Below are 22,807 nucleotides of genomic sequence, written 5' to 3' on the forward strand. Positions count from 1 at the left end.
AATTATCAAGGCTACATCTATTAGACCTCGATCATGCATTCATTCAAACATTTTATGAACACCTCGTGTATGTGCCAGCCACAGTCTAGGCTCCAGATTCAGGCGCTGGAAATCCAGAGATGAAAGTCATGGCTCCCAAGAGGCCTCAGGGTAACAAACAATGAGCACACAGGTGATTAGTACTTTCAGACAGGTTGCTGTGGGGGCAAAGGGCAGGCACATAACCCAGATGTGGAATGTCAGTGAAGGTTTCCTGGAGGACATGGCATAGACCAAAGTCTTGGTCAAGCAGACAAGGGGGCAGAAGGAACTGGAGCATATGCACATATAACTGTATGAACACTGTTGATTTTTACCCCTTTACAGTCATCATATCTCTTGTCTCTACTAGATTATAAAGCCTTTGAGGACAGGGACACAAATTCGGTTGTATCTCATGGTTCCTAACAGAAAAATATAGTAAATGCTTTGTACTTCGAGTTTGATGGATGACTAAATCTTACATCCCACAGTGGTCAATAATACTGTTCAGCAAGGACAAAAGTTTTTGGGGGACTGTGAAATTTCTTTCTCCTATATCCCATTAGGCACATGAAAACGTAAATGCTGTGGTCGTTGAAGCAAAAAAGTAAATGAGGATATGCCAGGAAACAAGTTATTCCGTTTGGGAGCAGCAGACAAGTAAAATGAAGGGAGCCGACTCAGCTGGGGAGACAGTAGCAACAGCTGTGCACCATGGTCTCCTCTGAAGCTCACAGACCCCCCCCCCATTCAAACACAAGGTTGGGGGACAGGTTTTAGCACTTAATTTTTGGTTGTAGAAACTGCAGCTTGATTTCGTTGAAACAAGAAAAGTTATAAACTGATTACAAAGATTTCTCTCTTTCTGAAGCGAATATAGATAAATTTTGGAGAATTTACTGAGTGTATGATGCAGCTCTGCTTTAACTACCTAAAGGAGGTGGAAGCCGAAGAGGACCTATCATCCCTGACTCTCCCAGGCTTCAAGAAAGGTCAGTCAGTCCCTGCTGGGCCAGCCCTTGGAGAATGAAACGGACAGTGTCTCCTTTCTGCGACTGGGGCCAAGGCGGAGACTTTGCGCACTGGGGTTGTGCATAGGGCCTAACCCTGGGCCCTGAGCTTAAACCCAAAATCCAGTTAAGCCTGGGATCAGCTGTGACATTTAGGACGGCTTTCGTATGCCTCCTTGAGCTTCCCATGTTCTCTGTACTTTCAACCTTGTACATTCAACCTTGTACTTTTCTTTTTTCAACTGTGTGCTTTTTTTTACAACAAAACATTTTAAATCCCTTCTAAAAAAGAAAAATATATTAAAACAACGAACACTATTCGCAAAGCTCCTCTCTTCAAAAACAGTATTTGGGTTAACTGCCCTACAGAGTTACACCTCTGGACCAGATGTAAGTTCAAAAAAACTGGGGTGGGGAAAAAGGGCAGGAATTCAAAAAACCTCAGCAGGAGCTTCGCGCCTACAGTTTGGCCCCTGCGGTAAAGCCACCGGCTCCTAGTTCCCGGGCTCCCCGAGCCCCGCCCCCGCCCCGCCCCGCCCCGCCCCGATTTTACATCGCAGCCCAGACTCCGCCCTTCTCCAGCCTGCGCCTCCGCGAGCCCCGCCCCTGGCCCCGGCGCACGCGCACGTTGGCACGTCCCCAAGCCCCTCCCCGTCGCCCAGGCGCACGCGCACGTTGGCACGCCCCGAGCCCCGCCGCAGCCTCGCGCCCATCCCAGCGCCGCCCTGTCTTCAGAGCATGGCCGCTAGCTCTGCACCCCCGTCCCCCCGCCCCGGTGCCTGCCCCGCGCAGGAGGCGCACGCACGCTCGCTCGCCCGCGCACGCAGGGACCGGCCCTCGAAAGCCCCGCCCCTAGACGCCCTCCCGCCACGCGCCTAGGCGCGCGCCGGTGGCCCCGAGGCCCCGCCCCCAGGCCCGCGGCCGCCCTCCGGGCGCCACGTGCTCGCTGAAGGGCGGCGCCAGGGCCGCGAGGAGAAGATGTTCTTGCTGCCTCTTCCGGCCGTGGGGCGAGTCGCCGTCCGACGTCTCGGGGTGCACCGTTCCTGGAGTCGGGGTTTCGCCGCCGCAGACATGACGAAGGTGAGCGGCCGTGCCCGGGTCCGGGGCCGCCCCGGGAGCCCGGCCCGCGGGCCACGGGGCTGGCGGGGCGAGTCCGCAGTGACCCGGGCTTCTGCGCCAAGTTGCAAAAATGGGCTCAAAGAGAAGGTCCCTCCCGGCGCAGAGCGCAGCCTGGGCGCCGCCGGGGCGGGCTGCGGAGGACCCCGAGCGTTCCCGCTCCGGCCTCGCCGGGAGGAGCGCTGGGGCGAACCCGGCGGCCAGCGCTCCCGGTGCCCCGCCGCCCGCGCCCCGGCCGCCCGAGCTGGGGGAGCCCAGGTCTGCCGAGGCGAATGTCACCTGCGGTCCCGGTCGGCCGGCGGGGCCCACGGCCCGCCCTCCGCTGGGGCGCGAGCCGGGAAACCGGGTGCCTGCCCCAAGGCTTTCTGCAGGGGACCAGGGCCTCTGGGGGTAGGGGCTTTGCACAGAGACCCATCTCTGCGTGGAACTGCAAGGAGAGTGTCTTCAGAAGAAAAGCCTCCGCCACCTGCTTGAACTCCAAAAAGACTGAGACGACTGTTGGGGTGTGGAGGGTCCGGGGAGGGGAGTGGGAGGGTGGAAGGTGCGCAAGATGGGGAGCTACGCGAGGACCAGGAGGAGATGGCTGTCCTTAGCGGCTGGAGCTCAGGCCCTGGTTGTGTCAGGTGGCAGGGGCACCAGACGCCTGCCGTGCTCTCTCCGACCCTGTGCGATAGTCTGCCCAGGTGGCATCAGTGCCCTGTCTCCTCAGTTCCGTCCTTGGTCCCACGGAGTCCCGGGAAAGAGCGGTCCTGGGAGAGTTAGAACCTGGAAAGGCGACCAGCACCAAGGAAGCCCATGTTCTCCGATGGCAAGGACAGAAAGGGCACAGTTCCCTCTAGGTACCAGCGTGATTCTGTGGGAAGGGGTCAGGGTTCCCGCGGAGTTCAGTTGCCCGCAGGCTAGTATGTCACACCGGGTTTCGGTTTCCTCACCTGTCAGGGGAGAGATTACGCCTTCTTTTTTCCATCTCAGAAAGTTGCCATAAGGCAGAAAACACTTTTAAAGTCATCAGTTGCTGGGCAAAGGCAAAGAGTGATGTCTGAGTTTCCTTAGTTCAGTTATTTGGGGCCTGCGGGGGTCGGTCCCTGAGTGCTGGGCGGAGTGCTCTGCTCCTGCCCTCCGGGAAGCTGCACCCTGTCTCTCCTTCTGGGCCTGGGAGCTGGCCGGGTTCTTCGATTTGGCCGTGGGCTTGACTCGGGTAGCTCCCAGAACCCCTGAGACTCGCACAGGGGAGGAAGAACTTCCTTCTGCTTTCCTACGCTCTGTGGCTGGGCCAAAGAATTAAAAGACATAAGATTAACAGGAGAAAAGCATTCAAGTTCTATTTGATATTTTAGTGGACATGGAGTCTTCAAAAGGAAAATAAAGACCCAAAAGGTCTTTATTTTGTGGTCCCCAAACTTATATACCTCTTTTAACAGAGAACAAAAAATTGTGGGGAGATTACAAGACAAAGGGGCTTGGGTGAGGGGCAGTAAATTGTGTCACAGTGACTAGGACCAGTGGACGATGAGGGTTATTTTAGTGGTCTGGTTTGTACACGTCCATTTTGGTGTTGACCCCCAGTCTGCAGTGATAACCATGTTCTCTTGCTGGTACAGGGATACCACCTTTCTCATGGGACATTTTATGACCTGCTTTGGGGTAGAAAGTGGGAGGTCAGAGAGCCCTTCCTACGTTTGCTGTTGCCCAAATACCTGTAGCTCAAAGTAATCAATGTGACAAATTGGTCAGATTCTGGGGTCTCATGTTCTGAACCCTTTCTGACCAGATTTCAGGTGGAATTGTTTTCTTAAACAAAACACCTTTCTGCTCTTACTTGAATGTAAAGGGAGCCCTTTATATTGTAAGAACCCTTTCTTGGGAAGGGACCATGAAGACCCAGGACAGGTAGTAATTCTAGTCTTGCTTTGGCAGGAATTTGAAACATTAGACAGGATGTGAGTGTAACTGCCTGCCCAGCACCTGCTTTTTTGGTTTTGTTCTCTGACCTGATGGGGACACGGTTTGGGTGGAATTATTTGCTCCTTTGGAATTTGGGGGCCCAGATTATATTCATTTTTTCTGCTTGTTCTTAGGGCCTTATTTTAGGAATCTACACCAGAGAAAAAGAAAATGATGTGCCACAGTTTACAAGTGCAGGAGAGACTTTTGATAAACTGGTGTCTGGAAAGCTGAGAGAAATTTTGAATATGTAAGTATTCGCCTGTGGGTGCTAGTTTTTAAAATGCCTTAAAACAAAACAGTATTTTTCTGTGCTTTGTTATTAGTAAATAAAAATTCCTGGAAGCATGCTGGACACTGCTGGTGAAAGTGAAAGTGAAAGTCTGTGTCTCTGGAATGTACTTCGGTACTTTGTGTTTCAGTATCAGTGGGTATGCAGTTCTGGGAAATCTGGCCACCTCAACCATATCACAGATTTATTGTGCAAGACTGACCCAGAAGGGTCTGGAAAGTACCACATTTCCTCTGTCCATCCTCCTGGCTGAAATTCGTTTCTCCCCACCCCTCATCCTACCCTCCCGCTCACCTTCCCACAGCCTCTGTTTCTTCCTTTAATTCCCCCACACTTATGGGGGACCTCATGTCCCTGGACTAGTTCAGAACCGCCTAAGGGCACTGCTGCCTTCATTGCACATCTTGAGTTCCTAGGGCTTCTCAAATGTGAGGGTACGTGCGCATCTCCTGAGGGTGCAGTTGGAATGCAGGTTTGCGGTCAGCAAGTCTAGGTGGGCCTGAGATTCTGACCTCTCTTGGGTTAGCCAGGGTCTAGAGAAGGTGGGAAACGCTGGAGTTTCAAGTCCTGAGCTGCAGGCCACATTTGGCAGAAATCAAAGTGTCAACATAAACCTCTGCAACTATATCTTACTGGGATTATAGATAATTTCTTGGATCTAATACAGGTAGTCTAATAATGATAGTAATTGCCTAATTGTCTAATCATTAGGTAACAGAATTTGCATACCCTCTTAATTAGCAGACTGATAACTCTCAGCAGCACCAGGATATCCAGGCCATAATCCTGCATGGCCACCTGGTTTGTGAGGGAATTGCCTGGTATCCTATTTGCAGATAAGCCCCCATAAACTACCTCCACGCCACGCACACTGCAGCCAGCCCGCTGCTGGGGCTGGTGTCTTATATTAAAAAGAATTATGATTCTGGTCAGCCTTCACCAGTGGTTCCCCTTTGAGGCCACATGTTATCCATCCATCCCATGCTTTCCATATTTGCTTTCAAATAAGTTTGTATTTAATCTAACCTGGAAGTATGCTAAGTAGTTTTTGAGCTAGACTCAGAAATGCTGCATCTAAGAAACCTGGCCTGAGAAAATTCCATATTTTGATAAATACATAAGTGCAGCAAATTAACAGAAGCAGCAGACTATTTCCTTTTAATTTTAATTTTTTTATTTTAAATTTTTGGCAGTAGAGTATTTTAATAATGCTAAAGGTACATATATGTCACTTCTCAAAGGAGCAGAGCAAACTAATATTTTAAACAACTATTTCTTTCAGATCTGGACCTCCGCTGAAGGCAGGCAAAACCCGAACCTTTTATGGTTTGCATGAGGTATGAGATGAAGATAAGGTTTGGCAAACCCTTAGTGAGCACCTGCTGCATGCCAAGGACTGTGACTGCCTACCCGTGCAGGAAATCTTGCATCGGAGTCTATGTATTGCTTTAAGTCCTAGTATTAAGCCATAAGTATTAGTTAAGATTGTAAAGAGGTGACTTGCTGTCAGAAAGTACTGCCTCTCTTGTATCACTTAATCCGGAGGCTTTCTTTCTTTGTTTGTGGGACTTAAGGCACTCTTACATAGAAGAATTATTTGCAGGATTATTCTCACTCTTTACCTTTCAAACACACATGTTACAAAGTTTTAGCTAAATGTAGGGCTCAGAAAACCCAACAACCAAATTTGACACTGATTTCGCATGTGCTGAGGCCACAGTAGTTGAGTTTAGATACCATTTCCTGTGGAAATGAATGCTTTAAAGGTACAGAGTGGTTGATTTTGTGTGTTTCTGGAACAGGACTTCTCCAGCGTGGTGGTGGTTGGCCTCGGCAAAAAGGGGGTTGGAGTGGATGACCAGGAAAACTGGCATGAAGGCAAAGAAAACATCAGAGCGGCTGTTGCAGGTTATTTTACTTCTGAGGGTTAATACTGGTGGAGATTTCTAAGGATAAACTCTTTATACTCTTTTGGTTCTCTCACCATCACCACCCCTACCACATTCAGAGAGAAATAATTCAGTTTCCCTTACCCAGCATGTTTGGTCTTATGTTAGATACAAATGGTTAGCTTGCGGAATTTTATTTTTCTATTTCTTTAGCTTGTGTTTGGAGGTCTCACGGCCATTTTTTCACTCTCACAGTATTGACCTCAGAGGCTTGATTTTAGCAGAAAGTTCTGGTGTGTGGATTTTTTCCTTTTTGTAATGCGACCCTGGTGCTGCCCAACTTTTAAGCCACATGAAGTGTCATATTTACAAATCAGAGCAAATGGATGCAAAGGGTGGGGTACTTATCACTAGTTACCACAGGTCCCAGTTTATCGTGTGGCTAGTTTAAAAGTTGAGGGTGCCATCGAGTCCCTTTGGAGCTGAGTGGCAGGATGAGGCCCCCACACAGAGACTGGTTAGGATGCTGTGGACAGCATTGCCAGGGTGGGGAGAATTAGCTTCATTGATCTTTGGCCCTGGGTGTATCATATATGCTTATTCGATTAACTTTCAAAGTTCATGGTGACTGATTATTTCATAACTTTGATGGGGGAGTTTTTGCTGACCTGATATTAATAAAGTGCTGTGTTAATAATGGACTTTGCTCAGTTCCTTGGGTGTGATTTCCAGTTCACATCTTTGTCATTGTTAATCTGGCAAGCTCCCGGTAATTGGGACGCCTCATCAGTAAACCCTAGCGTATCAGAAGTAATACTAGTTAGTAGTCCTCATCACTCTATGAGGAGCCAGACCAGTCATGTGATCTGTCAGTCGGTCCTCCCTGACCTGTGAGGTGTGTGCACACCCTCATTTTACCTAAGAGGAAATGGGGGCTCAGAACTGTCAAATGTCAGAGTTGGATTCGAGCCTCAGTCCTGCTGTTTTCTCAGCACACCTCACCGTGCCTCTGCTGTTCAAGTTGTCTCTGACTGACTCTGATTTTCTGGTTCCTCTGTCCTTTCGAAGCGGGGTGCAGGCAGGTTCAGGACCTGGAGATCTCTTCCGTGGAGGTGGATCCCTGTGGTGACGCGCAGGCGGCTGCGGAGGGAGCGGTGCTTGGTCTCTATGAGTACGATAACCTGAAGCAGAAGAAGAAGGCAGTGGTGTCGGCGAAGCTCCATGGGAGGTGAGGGAACGGAACCAAGGTCAGGGCTGCATTCCCTGGTGTCCTGACAGCGGGGCCTCTTGGACATGAGTCGCCTGCCTTTTAGTATCGGGCACTGCTGCATGGCCTGTCTGGGACCTCTGCCGTCCCCTTAGCCATTTTAAGAGGATGGTACCTGACCCCACATTCTGCTCCTGGCTTTCATCATGTGCGTGTCTCCCCGTGGCTCCCTAGGCCCTTCCATGCTTGCTGGTTACTAGGAAGCCACACCAAGGTGGCTCCCTGAAGAGGGAGGGAACAAGATGCCAGGTCCCAGCGGGTTTCAACCCAGATAGTTCCCATTTCATCAGCATCTGCTAGCACTGTGCTAAATGCCAGAGCTTCACAGATGAAGGGAAGCGGTCCTTGCCCTCATGGTCTCGTGGGAAAACTCCTCTTTCAGCAGATTTATTGAGCACCTACTACATTCCAGCTCTGTTCTGGGTTCTGGGAGACAAGGTCCCTGATGTCAGGACCAGACAGCGTGAACCCTTCAGGAGATGATGCTGTGAGAACAATGGGGGTCTCGGCATAGTCTGGTGGTTGGCAGCTGTGATGTCATGGTTGCGAATGAGGGTTGTGTGGCCCATCAGCCTGGCTTTGAATCTTGGCTTCCCGGACACTCACTGGCTGGTACCTCAGTTAAGTGACTGAGATCTCTCATTGCTCCATTTTCTTTTGTTTAGTGGCATTGTAATTCCGATTCCATAGGGCTCAGGGTGATCGAAAGGCATAAGTGCAAGTGGTAATCCCCCAAACCATGAGCTCCTGTTCCTTCTGTCTCCACACTGCTCATACTAATTCCTACTGTGTGCAAGAGGAGCTAGGATCAAAACATGGCCACATCTTTTCTCTGTTGGAGCTGATTCTTGCCCTCTGGTGGCTTGGCGGAGAGAGCCCTGTCCCAGGCAAAAGTTAGGTGAAAGGCCTTCAATTCTCCATCAGCATCGAGCAGGACACCCTCGGCCCTCTACAGTTAGCACTTGGGGAAGCATGACTCCTGATGCAGAGGAGGGCACAGTGTGCCTTTCTGTGGACGCCTCTGTCAGCTGTGGTAGATTTAGGGCTCAAAGACCCATTAGTCCAACCCCTTTTCATACACACGAGGATTCTGAGGTGACACGATCACTGGGTCTCCCAGGTCACACAGTGCGGCTATGTTGTCTAGCTGTTTGTGCTGCACTGTCAGCCACCCTGGGTCAGATCCAGCAGTGACCCCAGTTCCCACATGTCCACCAGCTGTGTAGTCTTCCTCTTGATTGCACAAGCTATGACATGGTCAGTCTGACGGTCTCCAGCGGTTCTGACAGTGACCCTGTGCTTCCCTCTGCCAGCGGTGACCAGGAGGCCTGGCAGAAAGGGGTCCTCTTTGCTTCTGCGCAGAACCTGGCACGCCAGTTGATGGAGACTCCTGCCAACGAGATGACGCCAAGCACATTTGCCGAAATTATTGAGAAGAATCTCAAAAGTGCTAGTAGTAAGACGGAAGTCCACATCAGGTAATTCAGGATTGTGTCTTAGGCTCATAGGAAGTTAGCCAGGAGGAGCCAGTGTGCGGAGACCCTGTGGGAAACTGCAAGGCTTGTGGCGGAGCAAAAGGAAGTCAGCCAGAAGCAGGGAGGGTCAGGTGACCCATGGGCTTGGCGTGACCCATTAAACTGAGACAGCTGCGCCAGACCCACCAAGTGTAGTGTGTCTAAATCAAAGAAGTGCGCAGTGCTTCCAGAGGGGCAGGACTTGAATAAAACACCTAGAGTGAGTTAGTGATTAAAAATCCCCCATGAGACAGCCTTGCTCCTTTTGAAGTGCTTTTTTTATTGCCATACCTTCCATTTTAATATTTTTTTCCTTCTGAAGTTTGGTGGCCATCTCTCCACAATGCAGCCCTAGTTTAATAGGTTCAGCAAGTGGATAGGCAAGTCAAGAGGAGCGTTCCTTGGCTACGGTTGTTGCTGGTCTGCCTGTAGGAGTGTAGGATTTCTCTCGGCCTCGTTACAGTGGTCAGAAGGCAACACAAAGCCCTTTGTGCCCCCAGCCCAGAAGCATAGCAATGTGGCCTCTGGCTGGCTGGTTGGCACGTAGGACCATTCCCGTCATATTACCGTTGGTCCTGTGTTTGTGAAGTAATTAGTTTCCCCACTCAACCAGACTTCTCAAACCGGGATTGAAACTGAGAAATAGTGACAACACAGAAAAGACTGGATTCCAGCAATTCTAAATAAACAAGGAAATAGTAAAGTGTAGTTTTGCTGGTTTTTTTTTGTTGTTGGTTGATTGCTTGATTGTGTCTGTCTTTTTTTAGGAGGCCCAAAAGTAAAGCAATGGGCCCCTTAACTATCTTTAAGCACCCTTTATGGTCTCAGAGCCTTATCTTTACACTAAAACTTTAAAAATATGTGAGTAGGCTAGGGGGGAAAAATCAAGTAACAATCTACTATGCATTATTACCTGACGTTGTGTTATGTATCAGGCATGAACTCTTTTAGTAATTCTGCAGCTAATCTTGATGGAGGTACGACTGACCTGATTTTATAGATGAGGAAATAGACTCAGAAACAAATGACTGAGCCAAATAGGATGTGTTAATTAAGCATTGACATGTGCTTATTTTAAGAACTAATAGTTAGACTTTTTTATACATGGATGAGTTTTTTCTGAGTTATTTTGAAATAGAGATAATAAAATATATTTACTTTTTTTCCCTTTCTGCCCTGTAGACCCAAATCTTGGATTGAGGAACAGGAAATGGGATCATTCCTAAGTGTAGCCAAAGGATCAGATGAGCCACCAGTCTTTCTGGAAATTCACTACAGAGGCAGCCCCAATGCAAGTGACGCACCTGTGGTGTTTGTTGGGAAGGGAATTACCTTCGATAGGTAGGTCTTTACTGTACCTCTGCTTTGTGTTTTGGTGAATGCTTTGCATACACTTGTATTATTTGGTGTAGGGTTTGCTTCAAAAGCATGGTGTTTAGTCATCTCTTATATGTTAACTTTAAATGTGTTAAACTGCCATTTATAAAATATTCACTGTGTGTTGGAGACTTTGAGGCATTTCACATCTATTAGTCCTGATCTTACCCTTAGGAGATAGGCGCTGTGTACCTTCTACAGATAAAAAATGTGCTTATTAGCCATTGGTACATCGTTAGTGAAGTGTCTGTTCAAATCTTTTGCTTTTCTTAGAAACGTTTGTCTTACTGAGTTATAGGTTTTTAAAATTGTATTCTAGATGCAAGTCCTTTATCAGATATACATGTTGAAAATACAGTTTTGCCACTGTGAGGCATGCCTTTTCATTTTTCTAAGTGGCATCTTTCAAAGAGCAGTTTTTAATTTTGATGAAGTGTAATTTATCCATTTTCAGTTCTATAGTTCATGCTGCTTTTGCCCTGTTTAAGAAACAATTGCCTATGCCAAAGTCTGTGTTTTTTTGTTTTGTTTTGTTTTTCTGTAAGTCTTATGGTTTTAGCTTTTAGGCTATGATCTATTTTGAATTTTTGTGTGTGGTGTGAATGCATTGAGGTTCTTTTCCCCCCTTTTTTCTTTCTATATGGATATCCATGTTTTAACACTGTTTGTTGGAAAGACTATCCTTTCCACATTGAACTGAGTTGGCACCATTGTTGAGTCAGTTGACCATATAATTGTTGACTTATTGCTGCTCTGTGTCCTTCCACCAGGATCTTGTTGCCAGGTATCTTGATTACTACTGTCTTGCCCTGAAGTCTAGTAACTGAGTCCTCCCGCTTGGCTCTTCTTTTTCAAAATTACTTTGGCTGTGTCCTTTGCATTTATTTGCCTCTTAGTTTTAGAATCTGCCATTTTTATACACATCTGCTGGGATTTTGATTGAGATAGACTTTTTTGGGGTAAAAATTTGGTGGTTGTGTGGGTAATGAAATGAGGGGGTAAGACTGATACAGGGAGACCTGAGTACGTATGGCCACGCAAACATCTGAATGACAGATGGTAGTAGCCTCCAATAGGATGGATGCAGTAGAAAAGGAATGGATGCATTTGAGAGAGATCTAGAAGGTGAACAAAGATAACTGCTGATCTTTGGTTACTTTAGAATGAAAGTCCTAGAGATAGAGTGGAACTCCCAGAACAAAAGTGGCCCTGAGCTAGAAGTGGTAAGTAGGTAGGTCACCTGATGAGCTAGCATACTGCCTTTGCCCCCATGGGGTTATTCCTGGACTTCCTGGACCAAGAGGGTTTCTTTTCTTATTCTGAGTCAGTAGATAATCTTTAATTCTAGGTCTCAGTGACAGCCATCTATCTAGTGCTTCTGAGGTGAGTAGGAATTAGGATCTGATTTGTAAGGAAAGAGACCTCTGTGCAGGGAACAGACTCTCCAAAGTCACCAGGGCAAGTCGGCAGCAGATCCCAGAACTCAGAGTTGAAGCCCCGACTCCATGCCTGACATGCAGAGCAAGTGCTTTCTGGATTCTTACACCTAAAAGCAGAAGGTCACTAGTTATGGAAAGCTGTTTGGGGGAGTGGATTGGGTTTCTTGTTAATTGAAACCCGGGTCAGCTCTCATGTTTGGGTGCTGTTTCCGAGGCTTTGGTCAGCGCCTTCCTTGTGCCAGTGCCTGGTTCAGGTTGTATTTGGCGATCAGCAGGATCTGGTGCACCTTGGGGATTTGGGGGGAATTGTTTTCCAGTCCTTCTGTGGGGTAAGATCCTCCATCTTCTGTGAGCTTGTCAGCTTTCCTTAATAGTTTGTAAGGAAAGAGACCTCTGTTCAGGTTCGGTAAGTTGATTGAGTCATAAAATTTGCTGAAGATACACATCTTTGTGGGGCCAGGAGTTAGTGAGGAAATACAGGGATGGAACTTGAGCAGGGTTGATTGCATGATGTAATAGTGTTTCTGGGGGCACTGCTTAAATTTCATTCAAATAGAAACAAAATGAGCTAAGACACCCATCTATAGTTTTATAAACGCTGCAATATCAGCTTTTAACATGTTGAAATCATTCAGATTCTCAATTTAAAAATTCAGATTTTCTTTGCCAGGTAGACGGTGCTTTTATGTGGTAGTTAGCCCTCAGGATATGTATTCTTTTTTGAGACAGTGGCCCTCCTTTGTATTAATATTGCATGTTGTCCTTTCCCCCCATAGTGGTGGCATCTCCATCAAGCCTTCTGCAAATATGGACCTCATGAGGGCTGACATGGGAGGAGCTGCCACTATATGCTCAGCCATTGTATTTGCCGCCAAGCTTGGTCTGCCCATTAACGTCATTGGTGAGTGGGCGAGGGAGTGTGTTGTGGAGAGCTTCTGGAATCCAGACAGATGGTAGAACTAAGATAACACACATGGTTTCCTCTAGGCTGAACAGATCAAGGTTTTGAAGTAGCTTTTCATCAAGTAGAAGCTGTTTAGTTGGGATAAGTCTTGCCCGAACTGATTGAGTTAAATGCATTTTGCAATCATGGGCTCTAACTAGAACTGATTTGTTTTACTTCTGCAAAAAGTGGTTAGCAGTCGGGGACACATAAAGTGGAGTTTGTGGTTTCCTCCGGTGGAAAATGCCCAGTTGTCAGAGTGGAAGGACACTGTGGGATCATTTAGTGATTGCACCATAGGGTTGTGGCCAATTAAATGTCATGACGCACAGTAAATGCTTGAAACTGAAAGAGTGCTCTGTACACAGCAGCTCTTTGTGTGATACAGGATGCCAGACACAATGCTGGGAGTCTGCCATGTTTCAGAGTTGGGGTAGGGAGGAGGGGAGACATGCCCAGTGTGTCTCATCCATAGCACGGAAAGTTAGAATTGGAATCCAGGTCTCTCTGACATCCCCCACCCCCATAGTCCTTTTTTAAAATATCATAGTCTTTTTCTTCGCCCCTGAACTCCTAAGTAGCAGACATCATGACATGTCACCTGTGTTTCTTAAGAACAAGACATTCTGTGTAACGACAATATCATTTCATTTACAAGGATTGATATGGTAACCTAATTCCAGACTTCCCAGCTGTCTAAAAAATGTTGAGTGTGTGTGTGTTTACACACACCTATTTATTTCTATTTATTTTTTTAAACCTAGGAGCCAATGAAGGATCCTACATTGCATGTGGCTGCCGTGCCTCCTTAGTTTTCTTTAATCTAGAGCCCTATTCCTGCCTTTCCCCCCTTTCATGACATTGGAGGTTTTGAAGGGCCCAGGCTTGTGTAGTGATGTTCCAGGATTTGGATTTATTTGGTTGTTTCATGATAGAATCAGGTTAGGTGACATGTTCTTCTGTTGCTGATGCATGTAATGTCAGTTGGGTCATGAGCAATGCTGAATTTGATCACTTGGTTAAGGTGATGTCTGTCTAGTACACTTCCGATGGCCCACCAGTGGCATCTCTCCTATGGGTGGCATATGTGGACCCAGCACATGCCATGTTCCTTCATTTATTTTTTTCCCAATAGGTTTGGCCCCTCTTTGTGAAAATATGCCCAGCGGTAAGGCCAACAAGCCTGGGGATGTCATTAGAGCCAAGAACGGGAAGACCATACAGGTTTGTAAGTGGAAGATGGCCTTCCCCATTCTGCGATAGTGAAGGAATCCCCCTCAGCCACAGACACACCTTGAATGGGTGCAGGGGGCAGGCTCCGTGTAGCGGAGGGCAGTGTCTTTATTTCAACTGGCTTTTCATGCAAAGTCAAACGTACTTCTCTATGGGAATTTTCAGAGTGTTGTGTAGGGGAGGGCGGTGTCTTTATTTCAAGTGGTTTTCATGCAAAGTCAAAAGTACTTCTATGTGGGAATTTTAAGAGTGTTTTTCCTCTCTTATTGTTCCTCCTACATCCTGTGTGCTCTGCACACAAATTCCCATGATCTGCAGCTAGCCCCGCAGAGTGTGGCAAAGCACTGAAAGTTGGCTGTTTTCTGAGTGTACCTGTGCCAGGATCAACTCTCTCCATGTAGGTGTGTTGGGGGAACACTGTCCCCAGTCACGGGCGCTGCATTTCTGGGGATGTGGCAGCGGGTCCTCTGCTGGGACGTGTGCACATACTGCCCATAACAGTCCGGCCTCTTTGAAAGAAGGGAACCTAAAATATATATATAGTTGCTGAAGCAGCAGAGTTCTTGGGTTTGGAGGTCCAGACTGCCATTCTTCAGCTTGCAGAAATCTTGGAGTTTTCTCCCTTCTGTTAGAAACTTGTTGGTAAAATGACATCAGATGCTGTCTCTTGATTTCAACTTCCAGAGTCATCAGCTCTGGTACAGGGGTTATTAAATATTTGCTTTTCAGATTAATTATATTCCTATTCTAACTGAAGTTGACGCATGTTTTTGATGCTCAGTGACAAACATCGCACCAGCTTTTTCTCACTTCTGAATTGATCATTGATGTGTCTAATTTTGATATTCATTATTGTTTCACGCTTTTCTTTGCAGGTGGATAACACCGATGCCGAGGGGAGACTCATCCTGGCTGACGCACTCTGTTATGCACATACCTTTAACCCAAAGGTCATCATCAATGCTGCCACCCTAACAGGTCAGACAGCGGGCTCTTCCTGCCTGTGTGAGGAGAGTCCCATGTGTTGGCATATAGCACACATGCACTCAGGGCAGTGTTTACTGAAGTTTGGCTTGTTTCTTTGCATTCAGAGATCTTTCACCAGAGCAATTGTGCAGCAGTTGTAAACTGCTTTGAAAAAAAGTTCGTTGTTTTAGAACATGCCAAGCTATAGCTTTAAAACAAGAAATAACAAGTAGGTCAGATCGGCCCTTCCAGAATGACGTCCAAAAACGATACTGAGACGTTTTGTTAGGACCATTTGCTACATATATGAAAAGATTAGTGATAAATTCCAAAATCAAGTTTTTAAAAATTAATCACGATGTATCTGATGCCCAGAGTTTTCTGAACATTTTGTACCAGCGGGGGCGTGTAAGATCCTCATTAACTGAGGCAGGGCATCGTAATGTGTTGTGAAGCATGTTGGCTTTAAGGCCAGCCCAGGGGTGACCCCCAGCTGTGCTGCTTACTAGTCCATCAGCCTTGGGCAAGGTGCTTGACCCCCTTGAGCATCAATACCTGGGGGCAAGTCTGTTTGCAGAGTTGTGAAGGTGGGAGGGTGCTTTGGCCTGCATGCGGTGGGCACGGGGTGAAGGCAGGCCCACCACCACCTGCTCTGTAGCGTAATGGGTAAGTTCCTAAGGGACTGACCGCGGGCGTTGCCGTATTTCAGAAATCCCATGTTCGTGATCTTCCAGCAGTTCTTTCTGGGGAGTCATTCTGTCTGTGCCTCTTTTAAGATTAAAATTCAGGTCATTTTTCCTTTGTTCTTCATTCTCCCCCTGGTCATGTGAGCCTGCGCTTTAGCAGGGCGCTCCCTGTGCCCCGTTGGTGTGGGTCGGGCAGTGGTCCTCCAACGTGCTGCTGAGTCCTTTAAGCTGCAATTGTATCACAGCATTTTCACGGTCCTTTGTCTCCCTGTTCAGTTCAGCCAGCACTTCAAGCTGAGTGATGGAGGTCCTGGGGCAGGTGTTTGGGGACAGTGGTGGGGTGGGTAGCAGTACACCCCTCTGTAGATGAGGAATCAGTCCCCCTTTTTTTCCAGCCTGAGGGAAGTGTGTCATTTTCTGTTCCTTTGAGGAAGCATACACATTCTTATTTGTGGTTAGCGCTCATCTTTTCCCTGAGACAGTTATACACTGATGCAGGACTTTTGGGGTGGATAGGAATGTTTTGAGGATAAATGAGTAAGTATGGAAAACCCACTGACTTCAAAAGTAAAGCATTGATGAGTGTGTACATATAACTTGATGTGCTCCCCACCCCCACCTCCAGTCGTATAGATGGACTACAGGCAGGGAATAGCCAGCCCTGTCATAGTATCTGGTATACAGTGGGTGCCAAATGAGTGGTCATCAACACAGCATGTATTCAGCTCTATTAGTGGCTGGGTTTAGAGGGGGTCCGAACAGATGTGAGGCGTCTGGTCAGCAGATCCTCTCACTGATGGGTCTGAAGCTGCAGGAGACCAGCATAAGCCGCACAGTTAAAAGGAGTGTGGGGGCCTGTGCAGCTGCGGGTCCGATGGGCAGGGAGCTTGGGCGCCTCGTCTGAGAAGCGCTGGGATCTGCCGGAGGTGGCATCCCTGCGTGGAGGGAGGGAAGAGCATCCCAGCAGCCAAGGGCACACGTGTGTGGGGCAAAAGCAGGCAGCCGTGAGTGGGACTGAGAAGAGCACTGTGGCTGGGGGTGCGGGGACCCATGAGGCCGACGTGCTGGAGCGCCAGACCCCGGCTGGCCTTGGTGTATTGCAGCGTTTGGTCCTGAGCCAGTGCAGCAGGAAGTTCTGAAGGGTTAAGCATGGAGACAGTAAGGTCATTTTTGTGCTGTGACAGGGACCCTCCCGCCAGTGTGCAGAATGGACTGTAGAAGGGCCAGAGGAGACACTGGCAGGCCAGTTAGGCTGGTGAATGGTGTGAAGTTGTTGACTTTTGTGGACGTGTGTGTGTGTTAAGGGTGACTATTACAGTATCTGCGATTGGCTTCAAAATAATCGGGTGTGGGGTGTAGATGAAACAGGTCTGCCCGTGAGGTGATCATTGTTGATGCTGGCTCATGGGTACCTGTGTGTTCACTATGGTATTCTCTTTGCTTTGAGTGTACTTGACGTTTTCCACAGTAAGTGTTTTTTAGAAGACTACTACCATAATCTAGTGGTCGATGATGGTAGCAGTCGCGGTGGAAGGAAGTGTATGTAGGTCTGAGAGATAATTGGGAGGTAGAGTAACAAAACCTGAAGGAACAAAGGGCCCAACAGACCCAAGTTGCCCAAATGTCATGCAGAATCTCAGGTTTTTGCATAGGGTCACCACATCAAAATAGTGATTTGTTTTAAATTAACTGTTTGTGATTTCTTACTATGAACCAATTATTAATGTAATTTACTTGTGATTTCTTGGAACAAGTGTATAATCCAGCATCATAAAGGCATAGGGGTATCTGACTGAAGAAGGCCTGCTTCCGTCCCTGTAGAGTCAGGTTAAGCACTGTGGTGCTGTGTGTGGCCAATGACATTAACCAAATTCACATCATGAAATGATCAACTTTACTTCTGAAATCAGCTAATGGGACACAGCTTTGTTGGAGAAGGAAACAAAGATGACACAAATATGATAAAATAACAGACTTTTTAAAAACAGGCATCAAACTCGTAGCAGATACTTACTGAGATGTGATTTAAAATATTGAAAAATTAGAGATGCCTAAATATCCAATAGTAAATTGTGATATTTCTACTCAATGGGATTTTTTTTTAAGCACCTTTTTTATTTCCCTTGTTGACACATGCACATCTTATTTTTGTTGTTTGAAATATTACAGATGTCCCTTTTTCTCCCCAATGACCCCCATTTCACCCTGTCCCATCCCCCCCCCAGTCCCTCTCCCCACCATTGTCCGTGTCCTTGGGTTGTGCGTGTATGCATACCAGTGGACTTTTAAAATCATTAAAACTACTTTCAAACATTTGTTTATAAAAAAGGAATGAATGTTTAAAGCATAAAAGGAAGAACACATACTTGGACATATACAGTATGGTCTTAATTATGGTGTGTGTTTTTTAAGTTTAGAAAAAATCTGGAAATATTAAAATGTGGTTATCCCTGGGGTGAGATTATTGGTGATATTTAATATTATCTTTTTTGCATTTTCCCTAACAACTGAAGGTGAATTCTAGCTTGAGAAACTGTAAAGGTACATACAGTAAGGATTTCCTAAGCTTATTTATATTTGAAAACGAGGGAGATATTTAAAGGCTAAAGTTTTGGTTCGAGTAACAGAAAAACGCATTGTGCATGAAGAGACGGAACACTGACCTGAGGGTGTGTCTTGCAGGTGCCATGGACATAGCTTTGGGCTCTGGTGCCACTGGGGTCTTTACCAATTCATCCTGGCTGTGGAACAAACTATTTGAGGTAGGAGTCACACACAGACCTGAATTGTGGGGATGATTATTCTAGCCTCAGAATGATCCAGTTCTTCAGCCCCAGTTAAAGTGATTTTTATGCTGTAGATTTGCCTTTGAATTGAAAATGCAATAACCTTGATCTATCATGCTTTGGGTTTTCTGTCTCAAAATTACAGGTATGATCCCACCTTCTTCCTGCTCCAGTAGCTCACAGTGATGTAAAATGACTCCCATGTACCATGGCCATACTGTAGAGTCTCTGAGGTAGAAAAGGTGATGAGGGCAGCTTCGTGAAGGAAGGAGTGGCCTTTAATGAATGCGTGTCATGAGCAAAGTAGGCGTGCGTGTAAAGAGGGCTTGCCCTGGCCCATTAGTCGGAGGTGATAAGGGTGCCTTCCGATTGCTGTGCTCTGCCTCCTGTGCCGTGACAGCCAGCCTCTTCAAACATCAGTCTCCTGTCACCACCACCCTGTCCCAGCCCCGTGCTTAAGTTCACTGCCATCAGCTTTCCCCTCCAGCCCCACTGTGAGCCTCTTATGCTGTCTAGAGACAGCATGTACCTCGGTGACCTTTTGGTGACACCCCATCTTTGCTTCTGTGATAATCTCCTCTCATTCCCCTTCTTCACTGACTTCTTCCTCAGCCTCCTTTGCCAGTTTTTTCCTTTGTCTGCCCCTTTGGTGGGTGTTCAGTCCTGGGACACGCACCCTTCTTACTGTTCACGGTCCGCACCCGAAGCTCATCTGTTCTGTGGCTTCAGCTAGCCCCTCCGATGATTAGTCCCGTCTCTCCTGAGCTCCAGACTCTGTGCATCCACCACTTGGTTATGAGATAGTAACTAATGGGAGTCGACTGTGTGCCAATGGGAGCAAATACAAAATGTCCTGAATACATTCTTGCTGTTGGTTTAAGGTCCTAAACTTTCTTCACCTTAAACCGCTTCCTCTTCATCTTCATCATCTCATAGTTTGTGAAGACCTCCCCGCCTCACCCCTCCACCCCCGTGATCTCAGCTCAGTTGTCTCCTTCTAGGTTGGGCCATGGGCCTCTCCTCTAGCCTCCCATGCACCCAGTGTCTCTATCTTAGCACCCACATTGTTGTCAGGTTTGGATTTAAGCTGCTTTGAGAAAGAGTCAAAGTGATACGTGCAATTTATCTTATATTTACTCAGTTTATATTGCTGTTTCCTGACTTACTTTTCACTCTCATCTTTCACCACAGTGTATTAAAACACTGGTCCCTTTGATGGCTCAGGTATTAAGTTCTTTTGGTGCACAGGATGACACCCAGCCAACTGTGCCACACCAGCCAGGGCTCAGATATTAAGTTCTTTATTTCTCTAACACTTGGTGGTGCTCAGTAGAAGTTCATTCAGTAAATGTGGAATGAATGTGTCTAAATGATTACATGAATGAATGAGGTCACCTTGTCTTGGAATCTGGGCCTCAGTGGTACAGTTCCAGGCATGTGTTTCCCCAGTCCACCAAGATGACAAGCATCACTGTTGCACAGCTTGTACATACGATAGGATGGATACCAGCTTAATAATTTAAACTGAGACACGTAATATTATAATTTTGATTTTAGCAAATGCCCCTACAAACCTGTGGGATTGTTTTATAAAACACGTGGTTTCTTTTGTAATTCTTAAGTAAATGTTTTAATTAATAAAAAATTATTCTGGAACTTGCTATGTAGCTTGATGTTTTAGAGTAACAGGTCAGAACAGCCCTTTCCTTCCTGCACTGAACACTTCACATTCAGTGCTGTGAATTTACCCCAAACCTTACTTCATTCAGTCTTCCAACTGTTGTGTCTGCTTCCTCTTTAGGCCAGTGTTGAAACAGGGGACCGTGTCTGGAGGATGCCTCTCTTTGAACATTATACAAGACAGGTTGTAGACTGCCAGCTTGCTGACATTAATAACATTGGAAAATACAGGTATGTAAAATGAGCTACAAAAGTGCATTTTCAGAAGCATCACTGGTTGCCAGAATGACCATTTTCAATTTTAGCCCATTCGTAAAAGGTTTAACTATCCAATTTTCTTTTCATGTAGTGCTTATAAACACAATTTCTAGTGTCTTTAGTTTTTAAGGTATTTTCCTAACTGGTTCTCAAAATTTTGCATATTTTCAAATCTAAAGGTCATTTTAGACAAATGGTAAGGGAAAGAGATGGATAATATAGGAATTCATTACCTTGGGAAAAAGAGAATCTGGAATTTATCTTTTACTGCTTAAAGCTATGTCTGAAGCCCTGGTTGGGTGGCTCTGTCTGTTGAAGCCTTGTCCCATGCACCGAAAGGTAGTGGGTCTGATTCCCAGTCAGGGCACATACCTAGGTTGAGGGTTTGGTCCCTGGTTGGGGCGCATGCGAGAGGCAACTAATCAATGTTTCTCTCCCCCCTTCTCCCTCGCTCTCTCTAAAATCAACAAACATATCCTCTGGTGAGAATTAAAAAAAAAAATTAAAGCCATGTCTGAAGATAAATATCTGAAAGTGATTTCTGGGTTAACGTCTTAATAGGTCTCATAAGCTTGACATTTGCTCTCTGGTCATGGAATCTACTTAGCAAGAATGGTGGATCTCAATAAAATGTTCCATACACATGTACATGGGGTAAACCAATCATTTCTGTCTTTTTAGATCCGCAGGAGCATGCACAGCTGCAGCTTTCCTGAAAGAATTTGTGAATCATCCGAAGTGGGCACATTTAGACATAGCAGGTGTGATGACCAACAAAGATGAGATTTCATATCTGCGTAAAGGCATGACCGGGAGGCCCACGAGGACCCTGATAGAGTTCTTGATTCGGTTCAGTCACGACAGTTCTTAGTTCACTCTAAAATTCCTGCCTTCTGTCTTAAATGAGCAGTTGAGCTTCAAAATATTTTGGAATGAATGAAAATTTTATAAAGGAAACAAAGGATGGTGTTTAAAAATGTAGAACAGAATGAAATTTGTATGCCTTGATTTATGAAGAGATTTGAAAATGTAAAGTTAGTGTCTTGGTTGGCAAAGATTTTTAATATATCCTATATATGATGATTGAATTTTTAAAAAACTACCTAATCATTTTTCAGAGTATATATTTTTGAGGAGCAAAACTGTATTCAGATTTGTGATGCCAGGAACATGAACAAACTAAAAGTTACTGTGACATGGTCAGAAACAATAAATCCAGCTTTTTGTGCTCCCTGGTGTGGCTCTGGTATTTCCTTATTACTGTAAACCCAGTGACTACTGTAACACAACCAATCTCTTGTGGCCCTGTTACGGGAAGTAGGTTGAGGCACAGTGATACAGCTATTACCTCAATGTTAGTGATCACTTTGGGGCACTTGATGAGCTTACAATTTGTGATGTGGGTACTATCATCCCCATATAACAGATGAGGAAAATGAGGCACAGGGAGGGTAACATGCCAGTGATGTCACAGCTAGCAAATGGGAAAGCAGAGATTTAACCAGGCAGCCTGCCTCCAGAGCTGGCATTCTTGTTACACTGCGCTGCTTTCTTTTAGTTCAGTGACTTGAATGAATGTGGAATTTATCTGAAATACTGAAATAAGAAGACCATAAAGGGGGCTGACAATAGGTAAGCTATTTGCTTACCACCTGGGACTACAACCAATCAACAGCATTCCATTTGTGCAGATTTCGAAGACAGGATGGGGTTAATCAAATTACCTATGAATAGGATGTGTGCCTTTTTAAAGAAGACTTAGAGAAGTTTGACAGGAAAAGCTCGTTATGGAGTTATTTTTTATATTTTTAAAACCTGACATTTAAGAAGATACTGTTAAAAAAAAAAAAAAAGATACTGTTAAGTGTCTAAACTGGTTTATAAAGGGGAAGGGAAATGGCCGTGCGTACTTGTGGTGTTAGAATTAAAATCAGGCAGGAATAGTGAGTAAATGCGTTTCTCCAGGCATCCATGTCCAGAAAAGGGGAAACTGGGAGGTGGAACTACCAGCTTGTGAAGGGAACGAAAATCATTTAAGATTCCTTCTGAGTGATTCAGAAGGTCAAGTAGGGATATGATGAAGGCTTTCTATCAAAGCCCTTTTATAAATCAAAGAACAATAGAACTCCTGTGTTTACTAGAGTGTGAGACACAAAAGGCTTGGCAAGCCCTTGATCCATGTGCTTATCTAATCTGGGCGATGCCCAGGCATCTCCTGCCAGGTACTTCACAGATTCTTGGCTGATCTGCAGAGCCACAATCTGAAGCAGTGGTATGTGAATTGGTTTTAGTGAGCACTAGGCATGGCTGTGGAGAGCAGCAAATTCAAACTACCAGTGGTTTAGAACAACAGTGTTAAAAGGTGGCTGAAGAAGGGAATCCAAAG

The 22,807-nt window shown here is 46.1% G+C and overlaps 1 protein-coding gene across 1 annotated transcript; it reads left to right on the forward strand.

Moving 5' to 3' along the window:
- The first annotated feature begins 1,742 nt into the window (after positions 1-1,742).
- Positions 1,743-21,651, forward strand: LAP3 (leucine aminopeptidase 3). The gene is made up of 13 exons (XM_081144219.1): positions 1,743-2,111; positions 4,226-4,341; positions 5,666-5,720; positions 6,186-6,291; positions 7,341-7,500; positions 8,853-9,017; positions 10,236-10,394; positions 12,646-12,770; positions 13,948-14,036; positions 14,921-15,023; positions 18,380-18,459; positions 20,285-20,394; positions 21,103-21,651. The coding sequence occupies exons 1-13, from the start codon at positions 2,010-2,012 to the stop codon at positions 21,290-21,292; spliced, it is 1,560 nt and encodes a 519-aa protein (XP_081000345.1). The 5' UTR covers positions 1,743-2,009; the 3' UTR covers positions 21,293-21,651.
- The last annotated feature ends 1,156 nt before the right edge of the window (positions 21,652-22,807 follow it).

This window comes from Miniopterus schreibersii (assembly GCF_964146895.1).
Source record: "Miniopterus schreibersii genome assembly, chromosome: 1".
NCBI lineage: Eukaryota > Metazoa > Chordata > Mammalia > Chiroptera > Miniopteridae > Miniopterus > Miniopterus schreibersii.